Genomic DNA, 25,248 nt, shown 5'->3' on the forward strand with positions numbered 1-25,248 from the left:
CACCAGTGAGCTGCTGAAAAAGGCCCAGCAGAGACTGCATTTCCTGAGGTTACAAAGGAAGAATAACATTAACAAAAGACTGCTGGTGTCAATTCAGAAACCACTATAGAAACTTCGAAAACCAGCATTTTTTCCTGGCAAGTTAAAAGGCGACTGTACTACATGTACATTTTTTTAGGGGAAAATTCAAGATGGCTGGCTCTTACCATGGTCAAAGGTAAATGATTATCATTGCAGATGGGGAATTCCTCCACTACTCACTACTTAGTGGACCATATGCTGCGTTCGCCATTTTGTAGAGCTGTCCGAATCTACAATTTCACAATTGAAATTTCCCAGAAGTCTCTGCGAAAAACCAGCCTATATTTTAGCAAAATGTGAAAATGGCCAAATTCTACATTTCGCCCACCAAGCCGTAGGTCCTGCAGCCGTCCTCCCATCTTTACTGGATTTAACAATATTTTTTGGCTCGATTCATTTTTTTAAAAGATTTTTATCCTGCTGTGATGTCATCATCTGTTGGGGGGGGAGGGTGTCGTTCACTATGTTAAAAATTCCTTTTCCCTCCAGGAATGAGGTGTCTAGATCTCTATTGAAGTCTATAGGATTTTTATGGGTACTAGAAAGTGACGGGGGAGGGGTCGCTCAGTCCAGTTCTCATATAGTCAATGGTTCATGTTGTTCATTAAAGGAGTGATCAAATCTCGATAAGGTTTAACAGAAAAAGGGGCTCATGGCGTGACGCATCGGTAGAGCTGCTCCTTCCTGGTGGTTGGAACCGGGCCAGATGGTCCTGAACTCCTGCCGGTGTTTTCCTCAGTGAAGTGAGAGTGAAGGCGGTGTTCATTCCAGGGCGGCAGAGGGGTTTAAGCCTCTGGTCATGTGGGGATCAGCCGTCACCTAATCCCCTCAGGAGGGAGAGAAGGAGCCAGAGAGGAGGAAAGTCGGCGTGATGCCTTCACGGAAATAACCGGACAATTCTTATTTTTGACTTATTTTTAATGATTTTCACATCGTAGTTTGCTTTTCGTAGCATTTGAGACATCCCAAAGAGTGGAACATTGACTTTTTTTCTCCTTTAGTACTTTCTGCTCATGAAAAACTGCATTTCCCCTCCAGATTTTTAAACTTTTTTTTGCTTTGATTTCTATTTATTCACACCTTGGATTCTTTTCACTATGCTTCCTTAAACCTTGTGTGGACCACCGGCCTGATTCCCTAAACCTGCCATCCTGGACTCTGGTTCCCTGCTGGTATTTGGCTTCCTCCCTCTGCCCTCATGGCTCAGTCCAGCTCCACCACAAACCCAGACGTGTCAAACAGAGCGCTCGAACACAGCCCGCTGTCCATCTGCTCAGACCTGGACGCCCAGGAGGACGTGGAGGATGAGGAGGTGGAGCTGGCCGAGGAGGTGGGTGAGGACGTCCTGATGATGGGCGAAGCTGAGGGTGGAGCTGAAGACCAGAACGGTATAGAAATGTCCCTGCTGTCAAACGTAAGAAGAAAGACGGAGATGGAAACAGCTGAGGAGGAGGAGAGGGTTGTGGAAGTGACAGAATGTCCTGACCTTTTTGTATCAGTCGAGGCTGATGGAGTAGACCTCCAAATCAGTGGTGACCACGAAGCACCACAAAGGGTGGAGTTTGAGGAGAAAAAACTGAATGAAGAAGAAAGTAACTGTTCCTCTGAAGACAGGCCTGCAGGGATATCTGATCACCTTCAGGACGACACTGCAGGGTTTGAAGGAAACACCTCAGAGGATAAACATCTGTTTGCAGCTGTGAACCTCACCAAAACCCCACACGTCACCTGGGAGACTCCAGTCGACCAGGAACCGGCAGAGAACTGTCAGGGAAGCACCACAACCTGCAGAGCGATGCAGGACGAAGCTGTCCAGGAGAACGTTCCAGAAGCCGCTAATTCAAGGTTAGAACTTCCAGAAGTGACACCTGGAAATCCAGAGCCGCAGCGGTTAGTGGCGGGTTCTGAGCAAGCACATGAGTCCAGAGGAGGGGTTGAACTTAAGGAGATGGCAGTGAAGGCCTATGAAGTGATGGATGTAAAGGATGTGGAAGAGGGGGAGGAGGGTGGGGATGAAGATCTTGGGCAGCAACACAACGAAAGAGAGCATCTAAATGGACAGCAAACAAAACCAGAAGTGCAGAGTGGAGAGGAGGGGCCAGGAGGTGGACAACTGAGTCAGATAAAAGAGGGCACCGTGGAAGATGACCCGGACCAGGAGAAATCTAGATCCGAGGAGAAAACAGACCAAAAGAATCCAGTTCTGCTTCTCACAGATCTCAGTTCAGACTGGAGAGAACATCTCCGAGAGGAGCTGAGGCAAAGAGGCGTGGTGGAAATGAAGGAGGAGGCAGGAGAACCGGAGGAGGTGGAGATGGCAGAAGATCCTGTGACTGTGTTGGATGATGAGATTGAGGACATGGACTTGTCTGCTGTTTCAGGCCCTTTACGTGACGAGAAAGAAGGTTGGGAGAACGTTCAAGTCCGAGAAGAAAAGAGCCGGAGAACCGGAGAAGGAAACGATGGGAGCGAGAACACAAAGAAGAAACAGGAGGAAGACGTGAAAACGGATCAAACAAACAACGAGAAGCCAAAAAATGTCAGGAAAGTGGAAGAAGAGAAGAATGAGAAGCAGAAAAATGTCCAAAAAGAAGAAGCGAAGGAGGACAAACGTGTTCAAAAGGAAGAGAAGAAAGAAGTGACATGGAAGGAAGGAAACAATAAGATGAAGCTGGACATCAAAATAAAGGTGAAAGGACTGAAAGAGGTGATGGAGAATGGGATTTGTCCACAACAACAGCTGTCTGGGAAAGAAGAACAAGCAGGAGCAAGAGTGACCTCACTGAGGAGAAAGGACAACGACTGGATCATCAAAGAGCAACTGGAGAGCGTAAACGCAGCGGAGGTGAAGGACTGGAGAAAAGACCTGAGACCGGTCCGGAAGGACGTTTGGGAAACCGCAAAGGGGGCGGGAGAGGGGTTCAAGAAAGAGGTAGTGCCGGAGGTGATGTGCTCGCAGAGGAAGGAGGACTGGATCAAGGAGCTGAAGTCGGTGATCAGAGACGAGTCCAAGAAAAAGGTGGAGCAGGTGAAGAAGAAGCGGGTGGTGCTAATGGACGAAGGCCGTTCGTTCATCCCGCAGCAAGAGAGGCGGGAGGATGTCAAACTGATCTCCCACAAGAAGGTGGAGAGCCCCCCACCCGTACTGCGGAGGGACAACAGGACTGGCCAAGAGGAGGATCACAACATTGCTCTGTATGTGAAGGTAAGAAACCAAAAATACTACACTGTTGGTCAAAAGACCCTTTAAGAATTACATCTCTTAGGACATGTTGGGTAATTTTTTTTGTTTTGTTAAAACGTTCACAAACGGTCTGCAGTGAAAAACGTGTTACGAAGCAAGAGCTTCCACTTTACTGCTGCCATCCATCCATCTTCTTAACCCACTGAATCCCTTGTGGGGTCCCAGAATCTGTCCCGGCTACTGTTGGGTGAAGGTGGGGTACACCCCGGGCAGGTTGCCAGTCACAACTTCTAAAAAACAGTTATAAGTGGGGAACCACAGGATTTCATCTCCACAGTTTTGCAGATGATGTTGTCCTTCTGGCTTCACCCAAACTTCATTGTGCATGGGGGGGGGGGGGGGGGGGGGGGGTTTCAATGTCGTGACCGAAGTCAATGTTAGTGTCTTTGAGTCTGAGGTCAGGGTTCATGCCCACTTCAACTATCTTTGTTTTTTTTCTAATGAGAGGACACATGGGATCACCGGATGAACAGGGTGTAGCTCCTGCAGAAGCAGCAATTGAACCCAAAGACAAAGACCTTAATAATTTATTGGTGGACACTAGATCTCATCAGTGATCTAGAGCTTTTAGTTAAGAACAAAGTACAAGTGATTCAAAAATGTTTTCACCACAAAGGGGATGTGTCTCTCCACCTCTAAATCGAAATTGGATTCCGGTAGTATTTCATACAAGTCTTGCAAAGAGCAAATGTTCTATCAGGTATAAATGAAAATTATAGTTGTTCCAGGGAGATTAGGGGACTCCAGGCAGTGTGTGACCTATCAATACAATAGGTCAAAAGGGCGTAGACAAGGAAAGACCATGAAAAATCGTACAGCTGTGTCCAATTTACTTGTCAAGTGCACACATCCATTTTATAAATCCACTTAATTCAATTCAATTCAATTTTATTTGTATAGCCCAAAATCACAACAACAGTCGTCTCGATGGGCTTCGAAGTAAAACATGAACTCAAAAGGATCATGAATACAAAGAGTTCAATAGGAAAATACTAAAATGAACTAACAAACTGACTAAGCTATACTGGCATCCCTGCCCTTAGACCCCCCTTCGCGGTAAGGAAAAACTCCTAACAATACCGGATTCCGGAAAAAACGAAGAAACCTCAGGGGTGAAGGAGGGATCCTCTCCCAGGACGGACAGGCGATTTACCAGAACTCTTAGAGAAGAATTAACTTATCTAAATCTACAACTACATATATAAAGTCCAGCAGACGAGCTTGATCCAGCCGTGGTTGGGGGGACAGTCAGGGGCGCTAGTCGAGCCGGAGACATGAACCACAGCCAGGTGTAGGAGCAGGAGCAGAGACGAGGTACTCGGTCAGGAACAGAGCAGAGACGAGCCAGAGACGAGCCAGAGGCAGGATCCACAGCCAGGTGTAGGAGCGGGAGCAAAGGCGAGGTACACAGAGTTGGGGCAGTTGGTACGTCTTAGTTGGGGTAATGGGGTTGCTGGAGGCTATCATGCTACTGTTGTGTGAAGGTGAGGTTTATTAGTACATTAGTCCATTGCAAGTCAACACCAACACTCACATTCACACCAGAGGGACAACATAGAGCCATCAATCACCCAATGAAGCATGTTTTTGGACTGTAGGAGGAGACAGGAGAAAACCCACACGTGACCGGGGAGAACAGACAAACTCTGCACAAAAACAACCCAGCCAGGATTCAAACCGCTCTGAGGTACATTTAGAAAGTGGAGCAGTCAAGATAGAGAACTTTACAATCATTTAATTACCTGATTCTATCAGGACAATTCAGAGTCTTTCTTAGGAAGCCACAGTACATACATTCCACGATTTCTAGGGTTCATTGGGTTTGGTCCAGTCTTTTTACAAAGCTGCTAGTCTTGTTGTGAGCTAGCAGATTTGAACCTGCTTTCATAGGGTCGTTTTGTTTTAGTTTTCTCTGACAAAAACTGACAGCTCTGTTTGGTCTTTGTTTTCCAATTGTTTGCAGTTGTTTGCTTATATTTTGATTTTGATTAATGATGCTGTCACGTCATCATACATAAACAGTATCATGAGTCATCTTCATTAAACAATATCCAGCCTTAAATAAGTGAGAAACAACTGGCAGTAAATTTGCCGCTTCAGATGCTGTGTTCTACTTTTGCAGCTGTTTTAGAAAAAGTGTAAAAAAGTAATAAAGGACATAACAATTTTCATAGTGTAATACTGTAAAGTTATAGATTGAAATTGAATATCAGGCTACCATTCACAGGGGGCATGCTTTTAGCAAGGGGGCCAAAGTCTGAGTTTCCCTGTGCCGGTCCCCAGCCTGGATAGAATTCAGGGCTATGTCAAGAAGGGTATCCGGTGTTAAAATCTCTGCCAAACTGCTGTGTGCTGTGGCGACCCCTGACAGAATAATCTGAAAAGTGAACAATAACAACAACAGATTGCATTTGAACAACAATACCAAGTAATCGGTAATGTATCAAGTTATGTACACACTGTGCATGCGTTTACTATCCATACGTCACAACCAAATCCGGTCCCTAGTTAATCGTGCGTTTGATGGAAGTTTTGTAGGAAGAGTCTGAAAACTGACTAAAAAACTTGCGTAGCAACGCGTGGATAGGAGAGCTTTGAACACGGAAGCCTAAAAACGCGCATTTACACTTGTTTACATAGACTTTCTGTTGGAAGCGATCTTCCAAATGAGCATTTCAGAGCCCATTGTGAACCTAGCATTACAATGAATCATACTGTCTTAACCTTCAGCGCCACATTCCTTTCTGTGGCTTAAATCCAGTGGGTGGGATAAAGGAGGATAATTGAATATCTAAGAACCACCTCACTTGGACCATAACAATCTCCCTCTCCACACAATTCCATCCTTTGTCCAAGGCTGTCTTGGCTCTGCAGACAGGGACGGTAGGGAATGTTCTGGAGCAGCTCAAGCGTCTCATTGTGTGGAAAATCAACAGATGGAAGATTTTAAAGTTATCAGCAAATGTAGTCGTGTTTGCTTGGTTTGTATGAGACATTGGGTAAAGGTGGAGTACCTGTGTTCTCCTGGTGCCTACAGGGTTAATATCTGCATTCTCACTCTGTAAGCCGATTAGCCTGCTGTTTGGAGCCATGAGCTTAGACCCAGTATTAGCACCAACGACAACAGACTCTGTTCTTGTTACCGCACGTACAAACCGGTCTTACTGTGCGGTCACTAACTCAAGGAAATTGGTTCTTTCCCCACAGACTCATGATTTAAAAACTTGTGAGTGTAGGGTAGCGGCTTAGTGATTAGCAATGCTTCCTTTCGACTGAAAGGTTGCTGGTTCACATCCTAAGAATGGCAGGATTAAATCCAGGTGAGGGATACACCAGTGTTTGCCCCACCTTTGTGAACCAACTGTGGTGCCCTCTGGAGAGATCATGACCTCAGTTGCTACAACGGAGCTGCCTAGTTGTCACAGTACTAGGCAGCACTTAGATCTGAATGTGGAACTGTGAATAGGCTCTGCTTGAGCTGAACGGATCCTGTTCAAAATCAATGAATTAAAAGAACCAAAAGAAAACATTTCTGGTGAAATATTTTAGAACACTCCGATGTTTCAATTTTTTTATTCACAACAATTCAGCCTTTCCTTTTAGAGTAAATGCTGGAAATGGTGTATCCTTAGTGCGTTGTTATCTTCTTAGAAGAGCTTTACAATCACAGTGTCATTCACCCAGTGGCACACACACTCACACACTGATGGTGGCTCCACTGCTAAATACTGGCACCAACCTATATTCACCAGAGACCGTGTGGGGTTCAGTGTCATGGTCAAGAACACTTCGACACCGGGCTAGGCAGGAACCAAACCTGCGATCCTCTCGCAAATCAGACACGGTCAATCAGAGGTTGACCGCCCTACCTCGGCACCAGAAGAACTGGAACTGGAAAAATACGTCTTGGACTTTATATGACAACATGTACTCATCCATTCATCCATTTTTCAAATCCCTTTCGGGGGGATGAGCTTCCTATCTCAGCCACTTTTGGGTATAGACAGAGCCAGGAAAAGTCGCCAGTCCCTTTGCAGGACCAAAATGTATTTAAAAGATTTTTTTTTATCACATACCCCCTCTGTCCTCATTATGGTATCGAGACATTGAGTGTATGACCAACGAGCTTGACGGATTTTAGGATATCTGGACTACTAAGATCATTAAAACTAATGTTGTAGAAGACATTGGGCCCGTCATTAAAATTTACTACCATAAATCGACGACGAAAAATCGAAAACGATGACTTTGTAACACCCGCACCGGACTCTAGTCAACAACCCAACACTTCAGAGTAGTTGCTGGCAATCAAAAAGCCTTTTGCAATGGAGTGACACACTTCACATGGCATGACTGAAAATAGCTTTTTTTTTTTTAACTAAATGGAAATATTCCAAGTCTCTTGCAAAAGTTGGCACACAGTTTGGACAGTTCTAGGTCATTTTTTGTTCATTCTTCTGTCAAGTTAATTGCAAACTACCGGTGACTCAATGGTTTTTAAGTCAAGAGACTGTGCTGGTCACTTCATGTTTACAAGGTTACCATCATATTTGACCTCGGTTGATTGTGGCATTGCCTGGGTTTGTGTTTGGGGGTCATCATTTTGTTGGAGGATGAGACTCCAACCAACGGAGTCCCTGACTGGTCAAAGTTCAGCTGTTTGACGCCCAAGCAGTTGAAAGTTTAGCATGTGTTCAATGGTTTGTACATAGAGCCCAAAAACTCACTTAAAAGCTTTCGTAGCGACACGTAAATGCGATCATTTTAGATGCAGGAGCCCGAAACCCGTTTTTACAGGCATTTAAATTGACTTTTCATTGATAGTGATCACTCAAACGCCAACTGCCAAGCCGGTGTGTACAAGTCACCAACCTTGGATCCAGCAAAGTAGCTCCATACCACCACACTGCCACTTCTATGTTTGACGGTTAATGTCACATACTGTACAATGTTGACTAACTAAAGCTCACAGAGTTGTGTCATTCTACATTCTGTTTCAGCACCGCTTCATTCAGACAGACTGTAGTAAAAAGCGTTTTCTGACTTTTAAGGCTTGATCAATGTCTACTTCCCATAAACAACTTAGAATTGGAAATCTATACTTTATTTCCTGGTACACTCGGTGAAATTATGTAGTGTACAAATGTTTCTGTTATAGGAAAATGTCAGGTCTGGTCATATGGATTGATTGGTAATCCTTCGAGCTACAGCTTTACTCCACACCAGACCCCACCCTTCATGTGTTACTTAGAAGTCAAGAGGTTGACACTCTGGAGACATAGGGGTGGAGAAATTGGCTAAAGGTTATATCCATCACATAGGAGTAGTTTTCCTCTACAGAAAAACATTTAGTAGATTTAGACACACAAATACTTTCAAACAAACTCCGTTTAGCCTAAACCAGTATGACAAATGTTACTGCCAACTATCAGTTGTATATTTGATGATCTAACCAGAAATGGACAGAGTTTGTGTCCAGATGGTAAACAGCATTGTGGGCTTGGCATTTGTGACACGCACACACAAAGGCATTGTCTGTGTGGGTCAGCGGAGTCAGTGAAGGCGAGGAGCAGACAGTCAGACTGGGTGTATTTGAGAAGCCTTCTGGGTTTGTTGTCACAGACCGACTGACTGGCTGTGGCTCCCGTCGGACTTTCTCTCTGTCCCGGTTTTGCCTGACGTGACGGATCGTCATGTCCTGGTTTGACATTGCTAGAAAAAAACTTGGCTTCCCTTCTATCGAGTTGTTTGTGAAGGTAAGTCAAGATATTCCTTTAGGATTTCAAAAGTGGACCTCAAATGATGTCTGGAGTGTTTGTCTGTCCTGCTGGTTGCAGATCTGAAATTTAAGGTCAAGACTGTTTGCTGGACAGTCAATTAAGATGATCTGTCTTTGTAGTAGAAAAGTTCATGAAGGAGCCATCTGGACTGAACTGCCTCAGACAAAACGGAGCAGATGATTGATTCATTTTGTGGCCGTTATCTACGACCTGAAAGCAAAATCTTCCTCTTAGATTAAGTTGATTTTCTTTCAAATGCTTGTTTACCCCGCTCAAGTGCAGCCCAAGCGGGGACACTCCTGGTCCGGGGGTCTCCACCTCTCTCCTGGTCTGGCTTGTCGTGCTGGGGAGGATCTGGTTCCTCTTATGATCACACGGTTCACTTTGGCAGCATGCATGCATCTCCACCCCCACATGCACGTACATGCACACTGTCACACGGCTCCCTGTCTGCTTTATCCCTCCTCCTAACCCACAGTGTATCGATGGACAGATGTCTGCCGCTCATCTTAGTGTCAGAATTTCACGTTTGGATGTAATATTTGTCTTTCTGCAGATCTAGCATACATTTTGCACAGCTTAAATTAATAACCTATTCAAATTAGCAACTCAGCACCTGTATCCCCCTCCCTCTTTATTTCTTTATTTCTTTTTCTTCTACCCCCCCCCCCCCCACACACACACACACTTTGCCCCTCTCCCTCCCTTTTAACAAAAAGAATATGTATTTATACTTTTAGTTTTAGTTTTCAAATCATCAATTCTTTTATTCCTTGTTGTCTTTCCAACCTTCCTCATCCTCTTCATCGAAAACAAACATCCTCCCTTCTTTACATCCATGAACCTACTCTTTCCTGGTAGCTCCAACATCAGCATCCATCTACCAACACCATCACTATTCCTCTAAAAAACCATCTTCATCTGCTGCCCTGATAGATTCTGGGTTCTATTCATCCTGGTAGGCCAGTCGACCTCTGAAAGGAAGACTGCCGGTTTGATTTCCGCCATATATCAATGTGTCCTTGGGCAAGACACTGAACCCCACCTTTCCTCTGGTGGAAAGTTGGTGCCAGTGTTTGGCAGTGGAGAATAGGTGAATTGAACTGTGACTTTAAAGCACTTTGGGCCATTAGGGAAGGTAGAAAAGCGCTATACAAGTTTACACCATTTACCATTCGCCTCCCCCTCTGCCTCCTGTTTCTGCATCGGATCAACCGTCTCTAAAGGATGACTTTTCCATAGAAAGATCATAGATCTGTAAACACGTGCAAAGCTGCAGATTCTTAAACGGTTAAGTTAACCTTTGATGTCTGCCTTAATTTTCGTTTTTTGGCTCTTAGAGAAGTCATTGGCAAATGAAGTCACCTTAGACACAACTAAAAACTTTTATGATTTTTTAAACAGGAAAAGATCAAAACAATCTGGCCTGGTTTTAGCAGGTTTCTGTTCTGCAGTACTTTAATTTTCTTGGATTTATTATGTTTCATTGAAAAACGTCAAACTGGTTCTGCTACAAGAGGTGAGGGTTGATAAACTCTTGGTGGGCAAATTGGTGAAAATGTCTTTATAAACACAGAAAGTATGAAAACACTGACAACACCGACCTACTTTCTGAACCATTGACCTTTTGTGTTTGTGCATCATGGGAAATGAAGTTTAAGTTTAATTCAAGTGAGCTGTACGTCACAGTTTACTGATTTAAAGAAATAGAAAGGACTGTATCTTATTTGGTCGTATTCAAAGGTCTCCACAAGTTTTCACCACATTTCTTTTTCCATTTTAGATGTTCAGGGATGTTTATTTCACAGGCAGGAAAGGAGATAAGTGATGGATGTTCCTTTCACCAGGCCTGGATTTAGCCAACCTTACTTTTTGGTACAGGTAGAATATCAGGGGATTGAGAGAAAAGAAAAATAACCCATAACTAATGCGTCCAGTTCCAGAAGAGAAGCCAAAAGGCTCTCAGGTTTCTTTCCAAACAGTAATGCAGCTCTGTGTGTCTGTATTTGCAGGCAGGAGGTGATGGGGAGAGCATCGGAAACTGCCCTTTTTCCCAGAGACTCTTCATGATCCTGTGGTTAAAAGGGGTCATCTTCAATGTCACCACAGTTGACCTAAAAAGGTAAAACTCACACACCAATATTGAAATACTACCTTAAGGCCACGTCAAACATCCAAGATGTACATTTTGTGCATTTTCCATGTATGTCATTTCAAAATTTCTTGATACATACGTAACATTCTAAAGTGTCTTTTGCATCGTCATTCGTTGATGTGCGCAGATGTCCGTTGAGGGTTTCAGCCGACGGACTTTACATTAATTCGGTTTTAAGATGTCCAAAAGTTTTGGTCTGTTGATAATTACGTAGTTTATGCTTGTTTTTCGTAGTTTATACACCACTATTACGTCAATCTTATGCAAATGTATGTGAATTTTGTGAGATGCATAGACAAATTTGTGTCTTTCCACGACCGTTCCACGTATGTCTAACTGATTTTTCAGGCATGAACCGCCGATGTATGACTTTCACATTCAAATATGTAATTGACGCATGAATCACTAATGAATTGGGTAACACTTTATATTAAGATTCCTTAAGAAGCTTTGTTAACACATTAACAAGCATTATAAATGAATTTATAAGGTGTTAGTAAGACATTTATTAGTACAATAAGTCTAATAAGGTTTATTAAATTACTTAGTTAACACATTTACAAGCATTATTATTAGGATGTTTTCAAGATGCTAATGATGCATTTATTGATATTATAGATGCCTAACAAATGTGTCAGTGTTAATAAGCTTAATAAGATTTATTAACAACCTTTGTTAACAAATTAAGAAGTATTATTATTGTTTGGGGTTCTAGTAAGATATTTATTAGCATTATAGATGTCTTGCAAATACCTGAAAGTGTTAATAAGGTTTATTAACATCTAAAGTCAGACCATTGTCTTCAAAATCCATATTACTAAACTGCTTATAAGCTTTACAAATGTATTAATTAACTTTGTTAATAGTTTATTAATTGTTTTGCAGCACCTCATCTAAAGTGAGGACAGATTTTACCACCAACAACCACAATGCATAAAGCTTGTAAAAAGAACTTTATGACATTTAAACAGACTAAACATACACAAATCGTTCTGTAAAAGATATATAATAATTTAATTCAGACAAATACACTTTTTTTAAAAACATATAGACTGGTGTTGGATGACTCTAGCATCATAGCTAAGGATAAAGTATTAGCATCTATCCTGAGTGAAACATTCATTGCAAATCCGATCACCAGGAGACAATTCTCTGCATTCAATGCCAACTGCATTCAACCACTGTTGCCTTGCTTCAAAGTCTACAAGAAAGTTGCACAAGCTAGTAATTTTTGAAGACCACTTTAGCAGCCATGCTAAAGCTAACACGCTAACGACCGACTGGTACAGAATCAAAGATGGGCGGGGCTTTTTTCGTCACCTGTGTGAAAGCAAAGTCTAAGAGGCCATTCAATTGGCTGAAAGCGAGCACTCCTGCATTGCTGATGAGTTTGATTGACAGATTCATTAGCCAATGGTGACATTAGTTAACCTGCCCTTCTTTGATTCCTTTCAGAATCAAAGATGGGCAGGTTAGCGTGTTGGCTTTAGCATGGCTCCTGTAGGTTTATTGTCTTCGGTCTTCAAAAATTACTAGCTTGTGCAACTTTCTAGTGGATTCGGAAGCAAGGCAACAGTGGTTGAATGCAGTTGGCATTGAATGCAGAGAACTGTCTCCTGGTGATCGGATTTGCAATGAATGTTTCACTCAGGATAGATGCTAATACTTTATCCTTAGCTATGATGCTAGAGTCATCCAACACAAGTCTATATGTTTTTTAAAAAATGTAATTGTCTGAATTAAATTATTATATATCTTTTACAGAACGATTTGTGTATGTTTAGTCTGTTTAAATGTCATAAAGTTCTTTTTACAAGCTTTATGCATTGTGGTTGTTGGTGGTAAAATCTGTCCTCACTTTAGATGAGGTGCTGCAAAACAATTAATAAACTATTAACAAAGTTAATTAATACATTTGTAAAGCTTATAAGCAGTTTAGTAATATGGATTTTGAAGACAATGGTCTGACTTCAGATGTTAATAAACCTTATTAACACTTTCAGGTATTTGCAAGACATCTATAATGCTAATAAATATCTTACTAGCATCTGACACATTAATAAAGCCTATTAGTTTGTTAAGTTAGTCAATAAAACTTATTAAGTTTATGAACACTTAGGCTTGTGTCAGACATCTATAATGCTAATAAATATCTTACTAGAACCCCAAACAATAATAATACTTCTTAATTTGTTAACAAAGGTTGTTAATAAATCTTATTAAGCTTATTAATACTGACACATTTGTTAGGCATCTATAATATCAATAAATGCATCATTAGCATCTTGAAAACATCCTTATAATAATGCTTTTAAATGTGTTAACTAAGTAATTTAATAAACCTTATTAGACTTATTGTACTAATAAATGTCTTACTAACACCTTATAAATTCATTTATAATGCTTGTAAATGTGTTAACTAAGCAATTTAATAAACCTTATTAGACTTATTGTACTAATAAATGTCTTACTAACACCTTATAAATTCATTTATAATGCTTGTTAATGTGTTAACAAAGCTTCTTAATGAATCTTAATATAAAGTGTTACCCAGTGGTTTTAACCTGGATCATTCGTGATACATCTGCGAAAATTTCACATAAAAACGACAACTGTTCTCACTTTTCCTACGTAGATCATGTATGACCAGTTTTCATCTGTGCGATATGCAAAAATGTATGTAGTAGGTGTGGGACACGGCCTTATAGACCACTGACCTTCAACATTTCCTTTGAAGGCTCTGAGACATTGAGTCTGTTGCAATGCCAACAAATATCGTAATAATGCGAGTTATGTTGTACTTTAACCATATCAACATAATCGTCGGAAAATCCTGGCCCACGTGATTCTGAAATCCCGTGACTCTTTCGGGTGATCTGTGTACATAATGACTTAGCTTTCAAAACCTCTCGTCTTTGTAAATATCATCTGTTAGCATTAAGCTCTTCAGGTGTCTCTTTATTATAATTTAGTATAAGCTTCTATTCTATTGGAAATTTTGAACTTTCATTTATTTTATTTGCTAATTCTTGACTGAGCTGCCAACCTGAATTTCATTGTGTGTTTCTTTTAGCAATGATGATAATAACTGTACATTTGTTGTTTCCTGTGCTGATGGTCTTAATGTTAGTTGTAGGAATGTGAGAACTAATATGTTTGCAAAAAATAGGCACCACATTGCTGCTATTCTTTGTTTATGATCCGAAAGGAAGAAATGTCATTACCGAGTGTCATGACGCCATTTTCCTGGAATCCGTTTATCGTGCGCAGACATTAAAACTTTAAAATACATCGGATACAGGTGGATACACGTCAAGAATTTCTGAAGAAACACACGTATATTTGACATTTGGTGTGCATATCAACAAACTCTCTGATGAAACTGCCTAAAGATTTTTATGGACTTTTGTATTCGAAGAGCCGTTTTAGATGAAACTGATCATCATGGTTTGACTGGTGTTGCCAGGAAGCCGACTGACCTACAGGACCTTGCTCCAGGCATCAACCCACCCTTCATAACCTACAATGGGGAAGTCAAGGTGGATGTTAACAAGATTGAGGAGTTCCTGGAGGAGAAACTGACCCCACCCCGGTACACAATACAGTGCTGAAGAGCTTAACCTTAGTGATTTATCAGATTTTTACCAATCTGCTTCTGATCCAATTTAGGATGAACTTATCTTTATTCCTGTTCATGTAGGATTGCCTTTAATATAAGTCCTAGCGTTTTGTACTTGGTAATAGTTGATTGACGATTTCAGGAAAGTTGGGTTATATAGACCGTTAGCCTGTCTGGGTAAACAATCGGGCAGACCATGAATGGTGAGTTGTTGTTCCACTGGTACATTAAAACAAAGCCTTGTTTCCACTGAGGGATCTGCTGTGGCGCATGTGGGGGGAAGCTAACAACAACAACAATGGAGATCATCCAGCAGCTTATTTTTTTCCTCTTGGCTTTTGGTTTTTGGCATACAAAGTTTTTGTGACTTTGGGGTTAGGGTTAGGGTTACTTATGACTGCACTGCACCGCTCAGTGTAAACAAGGCTTTAGTGTGCTTCTTTGCAAACACGCAATCACTTGCTTGTATTAGTTGTTATTGACTTGGCGGGACATGATGTCATCAAAAAACAAAAACATGCTTGTCAGTAGCTGAACTGTTCCCAGTTACACCATTTAAAGGCTGACAATTCTTCTGTCACATACAGTAAATCAAAAGGTAACACCCTCATTTGAGCCCAGTTTCATGATTTAAAATGAAACCTAATGATGAACTTGCTAAATTAACCATAGAATAACTGGCGTCTGTGTTAAATCAAGCCATGAGGGCTGTTTGCATGTATTCCTCTACTGAAGTAGGACAGTTTTCCATTGTAGTGAATGGGGAATAACTTCATTGTGTAAGAAGCCACCCAATGGTTACCAAGTAAACTTTTCTGGTTGCAGTAGTTGAGTTTTTGAAACAGTCTGAAAAAGGAGCTGAAAGTGTAGCACCTTGTTTAGGACAATAGTACACAACCCATCCATCCATTTTCCTAACCTGTTATATCTATTTCGTCCCAGATACTGTTGGGTGAAGATGGGGTACACCCTACAGAGGTCACTAGTCTGTCATCGGGCACAACCCAACACTTATTTGTGTAAATGGTTTTCCCATAGGAGACAAGTTCTTCCCCAATTGAGTCAGAGATAGAGAGCTGTTCTGACTGAGCTTCCTTAAAACGTGCCAAACTGATTATTATCTGTCAGGATTCAGGGTAGCATCTCAATATCTGTAGCAATTAGTGAGTGGACAGCGTTGTAACAAACTCTGCATTCAGGTTTCTTCAGCTGCTTTGTTTTCTCTTTGGTACCAGCTTCCCCACACTAGCTGCCAAACACCTTGAAGCCAACACAGCTGGAATTGACATATTCGCCAAATTCTCAGCTTACATCAAAAACCCAAGAAAAGACACCAATGACGGTAGGAAACCATTCCGATGAGGTCAGTGGATGTTACGACTGAAGAGATCCTGAAGGTTCAAAGAAGCAGAACAAAAAGATAAAGAAGGCTTGGTCTGTTCTGGGTTGTGGTCTAAAGGCCTGTTCACACCGGGACGAATTTCGCCGGCGATTTTCGCCGACGTTTAACGCCTCGTGACTAAACAAAGGGCCCCAATGAGAGTGTGCACACCGACGCGAAAAAAACGGCAGGCGTTAAAGCGTCAAAAAAAAAAACGCCTCGGGTTCGTTTTTTTTTTTCGACGCGTCGCGTCGAAATCTACTCGACCAATGAGAACGGCGCTTTTGCTCACGTGTCTGGAGCTTCTGAAGTTACAGTAAAACACAACTTGGGGGCGCTCAAACAAAACTGCCTTGCTGAGCACACATACCAGCGAAGAAGATAGACGCCAAGTAGCGTCTACACAGCCGCGAAGCAATAATGACGGACATTCTAAAATATCCCCGAACCAAGCACCAGTTGGAGCTACTGGTGCTTGAAATATTCATGTTTTCTTTGTTTGATTCTGACAAGCGTGTAAATACTTGCTCTCTTCTTCTGAGTGAAAAGCGACTTTAAGAAGCGTAAAGTTGCGCAGCGCCACCTTGTGTACAGGAGTATTTCTGTTTTACATTAAGCGCCATCTAATGTCAGGGAATGAAATTGCATGTTCACTCCACTCATCGTCAGCGAAAATCGCCTGGGTGTGAACACAAAAAACGTGGCGAAAAACGCTGGCGAATAACGCCTGGCGAATATTCGTCCCGGTGTGTACGGGCCTTAAAGCTAAAAGAAGAGTTTTTGTAAGATAAAGACCACAATGGATTGAGGCTACAAAATGAATCTATGGGCCGACCTCTGATCAAATGGTTGAAGGTTTGGTTCCCACTCTTCATGTCCATGTGTCAAAGTGAACCTAAGGGGGGAAAACAATGAACCCAGCTACTGCTCCCATTAGTCTGGTAGACAGATCTACACAGTCCCCACTTGTGTCGTTGTACTGACCCGACACAAAGAACTTTAAAACAAATCAAACCAACTAAACCTTCAACCCCTCGAAGAAAAACAGACTAAAAAGGCAGAAACACAAGCCTCATTTCCATTGAGCGGCATGTTTTGGTCTGGTCTTCTACAGACCACACCGGTATTTTGAGTGTTTCTATTATGAAATGGACCCATTAAGTCAAAACGAACCGTATCATTTTTGGGTCCCTGTTAGGCCTATAGGCAAATGGAACAGACTGCCGTGACGGTCCAACTTGGAGTGGGAATCCTCACCTAAATTGCCTGGACCTCTCTAAGTTGGACTGGACAGGGTCGGACCATACCACTCAGTGAAAACAAGGTTTTTAGAACACCTTGTCCACAATTGTCTGACAGGGATCATTGCGATATAAAATCAAATGTTTGGATGATCCAACACAGGTCACCGAACAGCACATGATAACTTGAACACAAATACATCCTCATTTCTTTTGTTTGTCCGTGAAATTCACTACCATTCACCATTTTTTTTGGTTCGTCCAAATCTACAATTCCAAAATGCAGTGCCCTAAAAAGTTCAGGGATGTCTTTGGGAAAAATTCACTATATTGGTAAAGAAAACCTAAAATGCATTGCATTTGTAGGATTTTTGGGATTTTTACTTCGGGAAATCAGTGATTAGATTAGCAATTGGCAAGTATGTGTCTGAATTGCATTAAAATTTAGGGCACTACATAGCCTTTTAGGTGTTAGGGACTAGTGAGGGAATTTGGACACGACCCACACATGTGGCTTAGCATTCATTGATTAGGATTAGCATTTGACTTTAACTTTGAGGACCTTTTGGCTGTGTTTAAACACAATATTTGAAGCTCTGCTTGCTGTTTGAACACCTCCCATTCTGCTTCTCTGCGATACCAGCCTTAGAGAAAACCTTGTTGAAGTCTCTGTGGCGCCTGGACGACTTTCTGAGGACCCCCCTGTCCGAGGAGATTGACGCAGAAGCCTCTGGAGACCTGCCCGAGTCGTCCCGGAGCTTCCTGGACGGGAATGAGCTCACCCTGGCCGACTGCAACCTGTTGCCCAAACTGCACATTCTGAAGGTTTGGTACATTTGGATATTTGGTTTTTCCCACTAGGGGATTGTCAGCAGTACCAACACCTCTCTGCATGTTTTCCAGGTTGTGGCCAAGAAGTACAGGGGCTTTGAGATCCCACCGGAGATGATAGGGGTGTGGAGGTATCTGAAATGTGCCTATCAAAAAGAAGAGTTTACCAAAACCTGCCCTGCTGACCGGGAGATCGAGTGGGCCTATTTAGACGTCGCAAGAAGGATCAAATAGGATCGGTTCACGTCCATCTCCTCGATGCATCACTGCGAAGACGTGAAGGAAACGACTGAGCAAAAAATCAACAAGGAATGAATGAACAGAAGGAGAAATGAGCTGCAGTATCCTTAGGGGACTCTAAGAGAAGAAAAGCAGCTCCAGTAGATAGACATAGCCCATCTGACAATTATTATGAGATTTTTGTACACGTAGCCTCAACACCATGATCATTTTTAGGAAAAAAAATTAAAACCACCGATTAGGTCACTTGCAGACTGATTTACAATTTTGTTTTTTATTTATGTGTTTTTATGTTTATCCTTCAAGTGGAACCAAGTTTCCTGCAAACACGACACTGACTATCACTTGGAATGTGAGTGGCATTCACACGGGTCCATGTGTACTGCACCCGAGTACACTTGAGCCCAAAGTCTGGCCATGTTGCTCTGCTCTGTGCTTCAGCTCATTTAGGTGAACTGTGCTGAAGCTGGCTTGCACAGGTGCATCGTTTACCTTAGTTTAAAGACAAACACACTACATTTCATAATAAAAAATACACTTTTAGCACGTTTTCCACACATTCTTTGTTTTTTATGGTTTTAACACAAATGTTTATTTTTATTTTTAAGGTTAAGCATTTAAATTTGAGTCTTTAAATCATGAGAATATTTGAATCAGTTCTTACTGAAAATCTAAAATAATAATCTGCCAATCAGCAGAAGTTACGAAAACAGATTAGTAGTGATTTAAGGTCTTTGTGTTACTATAGAGATTAAACAGTTCAATAGCCAGCCTACAAATGGCTCTGACAGACTGATTTTTCTGACTGTTCATTTAATTTTGGTTTGAACTTTAATCCACTTACATTTGAATTGCAATCTATTAAGTAAATGAATGTAACCATTTGTATAATCCTACAAAGCAATAAACAAACGTAAACTATAACTGTGGTATTTTCTGACATCAATCCACCTCCAGAAACCCAAGACTGGATGCTTTGGTGTTCTCTTTGGTTCGCTGACACGCCGTCTTTGACATTTAAGTTATAAAACTGGACTTTCTTACAATTATATGAATGAAAATGATGTTATAGATGTGATTTATGTAATAAACCTGTCTAGAGTAAAACACAATCAAAATACTATTTTTTCTCATTTCCTATTAGTGGATAATGAAGCTGGACATTGGTTGGTTTTCAGAAAAACCCAACTCCTCGCAATGCTCCTTTCCTACTGCACCTTTGAGCCAGAATTTCTCCCACCACGAGCTCAAAAACTCACCAAAATGTTTACGCGCCTAGTGCCCGGTAAAAACGAATTGTTGGCACGTCCATGAACTTTACTCAGTCAGCCTTCGTCTATAGGACTAAATGAAGGACTAAAGTTTATTTATGAACAGTTTTTGATTTGCTTCAACAGTTCAGTTTAGGATTTTGAACTCTTTGTCCCGGTAAAAAGCCGGTGAGCTGAAGAAAAACGACATCTGGGTCTTTCATAGCCACTGCAGGTATTTGCAATGTTAGAGGTGATCTTTATTTAAAGCTTGCACACACACACACACACACACACACAAACACACACACAATTAAACACACACAGTACACTGTGTTTGTCTTCTGATGGAGGGTTAATTTGGGGCGTCTCTTCATGCGCCTCAAGCGCACATCGTTGCCTTTGATCGGTGAGTGTCGTTAATGATGTCAGGATTTAAATCAAAGCTGCCGCCCGGCGGGCTTGGACATATGTCGTCATGGCAACACTTTCCAAGCACTGGGAGGTCAAAGATATAAGACGGGACGGTGCCAGTCAGTCAGTTGTGTTTGCTGTGAGCATCAATGAGCAAAAAGTCAAAACCCCACAAAGATGAGTGGGTGGAGCTCTGGGTGGAAGGAGACGTCGGGATGGCGGCGGGAGAACTCAGTTCTGGGAGCAGTACTTCCAAAAACACACTGTGGAAAAGAGAAAAGGTTTTAGAGTGGAGCAGCCACGAGAGCGACTGTTACGAGCTGATTTAGCAGTCGAGTTTGGCCGATCTTTAGTTTGCACGACAGGCAAATGTTTACTTTGGCTCCAATAAGCTGAATGGCTCCAAATGTGGGCTCTCACATAATGATGCTTTTATTGACCTTGGACAGCACCCAGTCCTGCTTCTGGACTCTCCTCACCTCTTTTGTTGGTCTTCTTGGCTTGTGGAGACTTCCTGAAGTTCCTGCCGCTCATACTGGAGATGTCTGCACTGGCTCTGGACGGGGTGCTGGAAGCTGCCGATAGGGTCGCCGTGGTCGGCTTGACCCCGCCCTCTGCTGCGGGGAGCTGCAAACATCAGAAGGACAAGAAAATGAGGATGAAACCATCAAAGCAACAACGTCAAAATCTTTTTTAAACTGCAGGTAGAGCCGTCTTTGTAAAGCTCATCCCCTGACATTGTTGTTGTTATGACTATTGTTGCTGTCATACATATTTGTTCTATTGTGTGGAATAATAAAGTTTAAAAATAAAAAATAAAAAGAATAAAGCTCATTCTCTGTTCTGTGGTCATGTGATGTTTTTTTAGGATAATTTATTAATATTTGAATACTCCTGTTGATTGCATATCCTTGCTTTTAATGACTGATGCAATTTTTTTAAATGGTTGAATAAATTATGCTTTTCTTTCATGGAGTTGCATCAGTGTCGATGGCGTTCTGTGGCCTGCAGGCGCTACCCCACCTCATCCTTGCCACCCCCCTTTTTACCCCCCCCCCCCCCCACTGCCTGGGCACATGCTTCAGGTCCTTCACCCTCCCCTTCTGCCTCTGACAGCCTGCTCAAAGCTGCTCGTGACAAATTCCTAAAAAAACAAACACTTTTTTTCAAAATGGCGGCATATCTGTTGGTTTTGATCTCCGTGGTCTTTTCTGATCTTTTTCTCTTTGAAAAATTCAACCTGGTGACCTTTTCCTGAGGTCAAAGGTCGGTTGTGGTTATAGACTTGACAAAATTTCTTTTTGGCTCAAATAAAAGTTTTCTTTTCCCATTTTCTGGGAAATTGTATAAAATCGGCAAATTTCACACTTTCACAAAATGGCCGCCAAGCCATGGGCCCTGTGGCCCGACTGGTGTGTTTTGTTTTAAAAGCGGATTCTGAAATATTTTTTGAGCCCCATAAGAGATTTTTAACCCAATCATTTTTTATGGTTTTGGGTCACGCTGACCTTTGAATATTCTGAAATATATAATAAAATACGTACCACTTTGTCTTTCATTTTTCTTCCTGGGCTTCTGCTGTTTGCTGAAATGAAGAACAAACCAGATTCTTTATGGTGCTTTTAGAATAACTACCATAACCGGCACATCGGCGCTAAAATGGCGAGCTGCTGTACCGTTGGGCATGAAGGTGATGTGGGAGCTCAGGGTGCTGTTTAAAGTTCTCTGCGCTTCCTTCAGAGCCGAGATCATCTGCAGCATCTTGGACAGTTTATCTGGATTTCCAGCGTCTCTGAGGACTCGGCGTCTCCCGGCGGCCCTGAACGCATCCTGGACAGTCCTCCCCGCCGTCTTATGAGGCGTCTCTGCTGATCCGAGTCCAGCTTTTCTGGCGTTCAGGAGCCGGTCTTTGGGGCGAGCGCTCAGGCTCCACGCTGAAGACCGGAGGGGGACGACTGGAGCAGAAAGGGCTGATGGAGACCCAAAATCTACCAAAAACAACAGAAAGGTCTTCAAAACCTTTTCTAGAACCCCTGTAGGACCTGCAGCGGGCATTATGGGAATTATTAGAATTTTGTGTAGATGTTGGTGTGGATTTACTTCCAGGAAGGATGTGGAATGATGTCACTAAGGTCATTTGAGGTCTCTGCCTTCCTGTACTACACGAGTTAGCTCAACTTCCTGCCTCCTTAAGTGGTTCAGGCAGTAGTGCTAGCTAGCTAGCACCCCTTAGCTAGCTACCTAGCTAGCACCTGTTGCGTGTGTCCAGCAGACGCAAAAAAATTAAACACGGCGAAATTACCAAGAAAAACCGTAAATGCCAGTCTAAACAAAAAACGAATTCCTGAACAGGGGAAAAAAACCCGATAACATTGATCTTGAATCAAAATGTCAAAATAAACAAACATTTAATCAAATCAAACCCGTCAGTTGAGTTGTGAACGTGCACATTAAATTTCCAATTGAATGAATGTCTTGAAGGGGAGTAACATCAAATCATTAATTACAGGCCTTTTTTATTAACCTTTTTTTTTTGTAAATAAATGGCAGCTTGCTCAGGAAGTAATGGACTGAACCATTGTGAGCTAAAAAGTAGGGGTAGGCACACCATGACCAAAACATCTTTTGGGGTTTTACAAAACAAAAGTAGCATAATCTTGCAGGAAGTATCCTAATCTATTGCTTTTTGCATCCGCCATCTTTCTAAAATACACAAACACACCATTATTAAAAAAAAAAAGAAAAAACGCAGAAAATACATTGAAAAACCTGAAGTAGTGCTTTTTGCCTTATTTAGAATGGTGCAGTATTATTTTTTAAAAAAACAAGCAACTAAAATATATTCTACAATGTATGCTTCAGTAATGAGGTGTGTTATTGCTTATTAATTGCTCTACTTAAGGAGCAGTTGAAAAGAAAGTGATGTAGAAAATCCACTGAGCTGCGTGCTCTGAGCTCTCAGCAATGGGGACGGGAAGTGGGGGCGGGATTGCTCAGAACCACCACAACTCAGAGATGAATTTCTAATAAACTCCTGCTGCTCTGCATAAACTATGTCCTAGAAAACGACACAAAATCATACAAGATCACTTAGGACACTTTAAAAGTAGATTAAAATAGGGTCACAGTGCACACTAAACACATTCTTTTCTAAATTTAAAATAAATTAGACTTTAACTGACATTTAGCCATTACGAAAATGCCGTTTTCCGTCCCTAGAACTGATTATTTTATAGTTCATGATTTTATATCAAGCAAATGAACACACACAAAAAAACACTTTTTCCTCATTGTGAGCTGCTTCTTTTCATTCCTAATGCAAAAAAAAACTTTCAAAATCTCCCCAGAGTTCTGTCTTGCAGGCTGCAGAGTTTCTGATGGGTTTTGTCTGCTACCTGACAGACACACTTCGACCCTAATAGGTGATGTAAACAGCTGTTTTTCCATGGTAGAAAAGTCTTGAAGTGCAAAGAAAACCCATTTTTCTGTATGAGATGACAATGACTGACCGGATCTGTCCTCTGACAGCACCTTTTTGGGCTGAACTCTGGATGCAATCAAACAAACTACCGTTTCTGTAAGAGTTAAACCAGTTGACCAATCAGGGAGTTGGATTTGACATATAGGTCACGTCCCATTTCAAAACACGGAATGGCCAAGAGCGAAAAAAAAAACCTGGAGAAAAATTCACACAATTTTAAACCAAACCACGTCCAACTGTGAGTACATGGGCTAGTATAGAGTAGCGACAATACAATGTGTACATCATATGCTAAGAACCCACAGTCAGCGCGTTCTTGTTCGTGCTCGGTGGGTTTCGCCTTTTATGACAAGTTGTACTTTCGTTTGACGGTAGACTGGTTGTAGCTTTCAACCCAACAGTTGTACTGCACTGAATCTACGGACAGGTAGACGGTCATGAAGGTGCATCATCATCATCATCATCATCATCATCATCATTTACCTAAATCCGTGGGTGCCGAGTCCACTTTAGTCCCAAGAATGACCAGAGCCAATAAAACTAGATTGATTCCCAACAGGGATGCTGGTCTTTTCGTCATACTGCCTACGATGTTTGATACAAATCTCTTACAAAACTTTAAACTTCTCCACAAGGGGTTTTGGTACTGCTGAGTTGATCCATCCAAACCCTACAAGTCCACTTCCACTATTTGATGGTTTGACGTCGGTCCTTAGAGGTCCTCAAGGAAGCGCCACCTTCCAAACTCCTGACTCGTCTTAGACACTAAGGTTTGTTTCTTCTATCTCCACATCCTCTAGGCTTGAAAATCCCCGTCAGTCTAGTCTGTCAACCAAAAAAACCCATCTCTTGGCTCATTTTCTGAAAATGCGCCCCTGGAAGAAGGCTTGTCAAGAGCGTTCCTGTGTCTCACGGGGGGAACGCTGCCTTTTTAAAGTTCTGCCCCCGACTGGACAACCAAAGGCTGACCTGACGCACGCTCCGGCGCCGCCCCTTCGCACCGAGCGGACTGGTGACATTTGGGGAGTTTGTTGGTGAGCTTTGTGTGTCCGGCCATCTTTTTCCACTGTGTGTTTAGGCCTGCATTTATTGTGTGTGTCCCGGTCTGTGTAAGCGGTGATAAGGTGCTTCTTAATATGTTTGCCGAGGGGCCTCTGGGAGAGAATGGCGCTCTGACGCATGAGGGCCCGGAGCCGCACCGGCCACACACCAGACACAATCGCGGGGGAAAACACACAGACGGTACTCACCGAGCTGTGTACGTAAACACACACACACACACAAACAAGGAGGCGGAAAATCTGAATCCAAGACGTCCAAACAGTTCTTTGGCTCAACTAATCCTTAAACAGGAAGTTGTGACGAAAGCATATTTCGCTCTTCTCCTCAACCTGCCATTGATGGAGGGATGAAGTCCAGATGAATGGAGGGTTCAGAAAGAGATGTGTGTGTGTGTGTGTGTGAGACAGTTGCTGGGCGAGAAGAATTTAGCTTTAAAGCATCCATTTATTCGTCGGTCTACAGAGACTGC

General features: G+C 42.2%; 2 protein-coding genes across 4 annotated transcripts; one reads left to right on the forward strand and one right to left on the reverse strand.

Moving 5' to 3' along the window:
- Positions 1–885: 885 nt before the first annotated feature.
- Positions 886–19,496, forward strand: LOC101175298 (chloride intracellular channel protein 5). 3 transcript variants are annotated; one of them, XM_020701376.2, is made up of 7 exons: positions 8,887–9,081; positions 10,889–10,986; positions 11,118–11,227; positions 14,727–14,852; positions 16,115–16,221; positions 18,145–18,326; positions 18,405–19,496. In XM_020701376.2, the coding sequence occupies exons 2-7, from the start codon at positions 10,933–10,935 to the stop codon at positions 18,564–18,566; spliced, it is 741 nt and encodes a 246-aa protein (XP_020557035.1). In that variant the 5' UTR covers positions 8,887–9,081; positions 10,889–10,932; the 3' UTR covers positions 18,567–19,496. The 3 variants fall into 3 exon arrangements, with proteins under 3 accessions (XP_004086085.3, XP_020557035.1, XP_020557034.1); XM_004086037.4 differs by lacking the exons at positions 8,887–9,081; positions 10,889–10,986 and adding an exon at positions 886–3,286; XM_020701375.2 differs by lacking the exon at positions 10,889–10,986.
- Positions 19,497–20,038: 542 nt separating this feature from the next.
- On the reverse strand, positions 20,039–24,623 carry LOC101172960. The gene is made up of 5 exons (XM_004086028.3): positions 24,201–24,623; positions 21,913–22,224; positions 21,781–21,821; positions 20,716–20,863; positions 20,039–20,499 (listed from the first exon to the last, which is right to left on the reverse strand). The coding sequence occupies exons 1-5, from the start codon at positions 24,295–24,297 to the stop codon at positions 20,468–20,470; spliced, it is 630 nt and encodes a 209-aa protein (XP_004086076.1). The 5' UTR covers positions 24,298–24,623; the 3' UTR covers positions 20,039–20,467.
- Positions 24,624–25,248: the final 625 nt, after the last annotated feature.

This window comes from Oryzias latipes, chromosome 2 (assembly GCF_002234675.1).
Source record: "Oryzias latipes chromosome 2, ASM223467v1".
In the NCBI taxonomy this organism is placed as follows: Eukaryota; Metazoa; Chordata; class Actinopteri; order Beloniformes; family Adrianichthyidae; genus Oryzias; species Oryzias latipes.

Excerpts from the sequence above, each read along its gene's own strand:
- LOC101175298 (XM_004086037.4), top strand. The coding sequence starts at position 1,280 with ATGGCTCAGTCCAGCTCCACCACAAACCCAGACGTGTCAAACAGAGCG. Across the intron at positions 3,287-11,117 it reads ACATTGCTCTGTATGTGAAG|GCAGGAGGTGATGGGGAGAG; the intron begins GTAAGAAACCAA and ends CTGTATTTGCAG. Across the intron at positions 16,222-18,144 it reads AAGAAAAGACACCAATGACG|CCTTAGAGAAAACCTTGTTG; the intron begins GTAGGAAACCAT and ends CTGCGATACCAG.
- LOC101172960 (XM_004086028.3), bottom strand. The coding sequence starts at position 24,297 with ATGACGAAAAGACCAGCATCCCTGTTGGGAATCAATCTAGTTTTATTG. Across the intron at positions 21,822-21,912 it reads CATCACCTTCATGCCCAACG|CAAACAGCAGAAGCCCAGGA; the intron begins GTACAGCAGCTC and ends TCTTCATTTCAG. Across the intron at positions 20,500-20,715 it reads CAAGAAGACCAACAAAAGAG|TGTGTTTTTGGAAGTACTGC; the intron begins GTGAGGAGAGTC and ends TCTTTTCCACAG.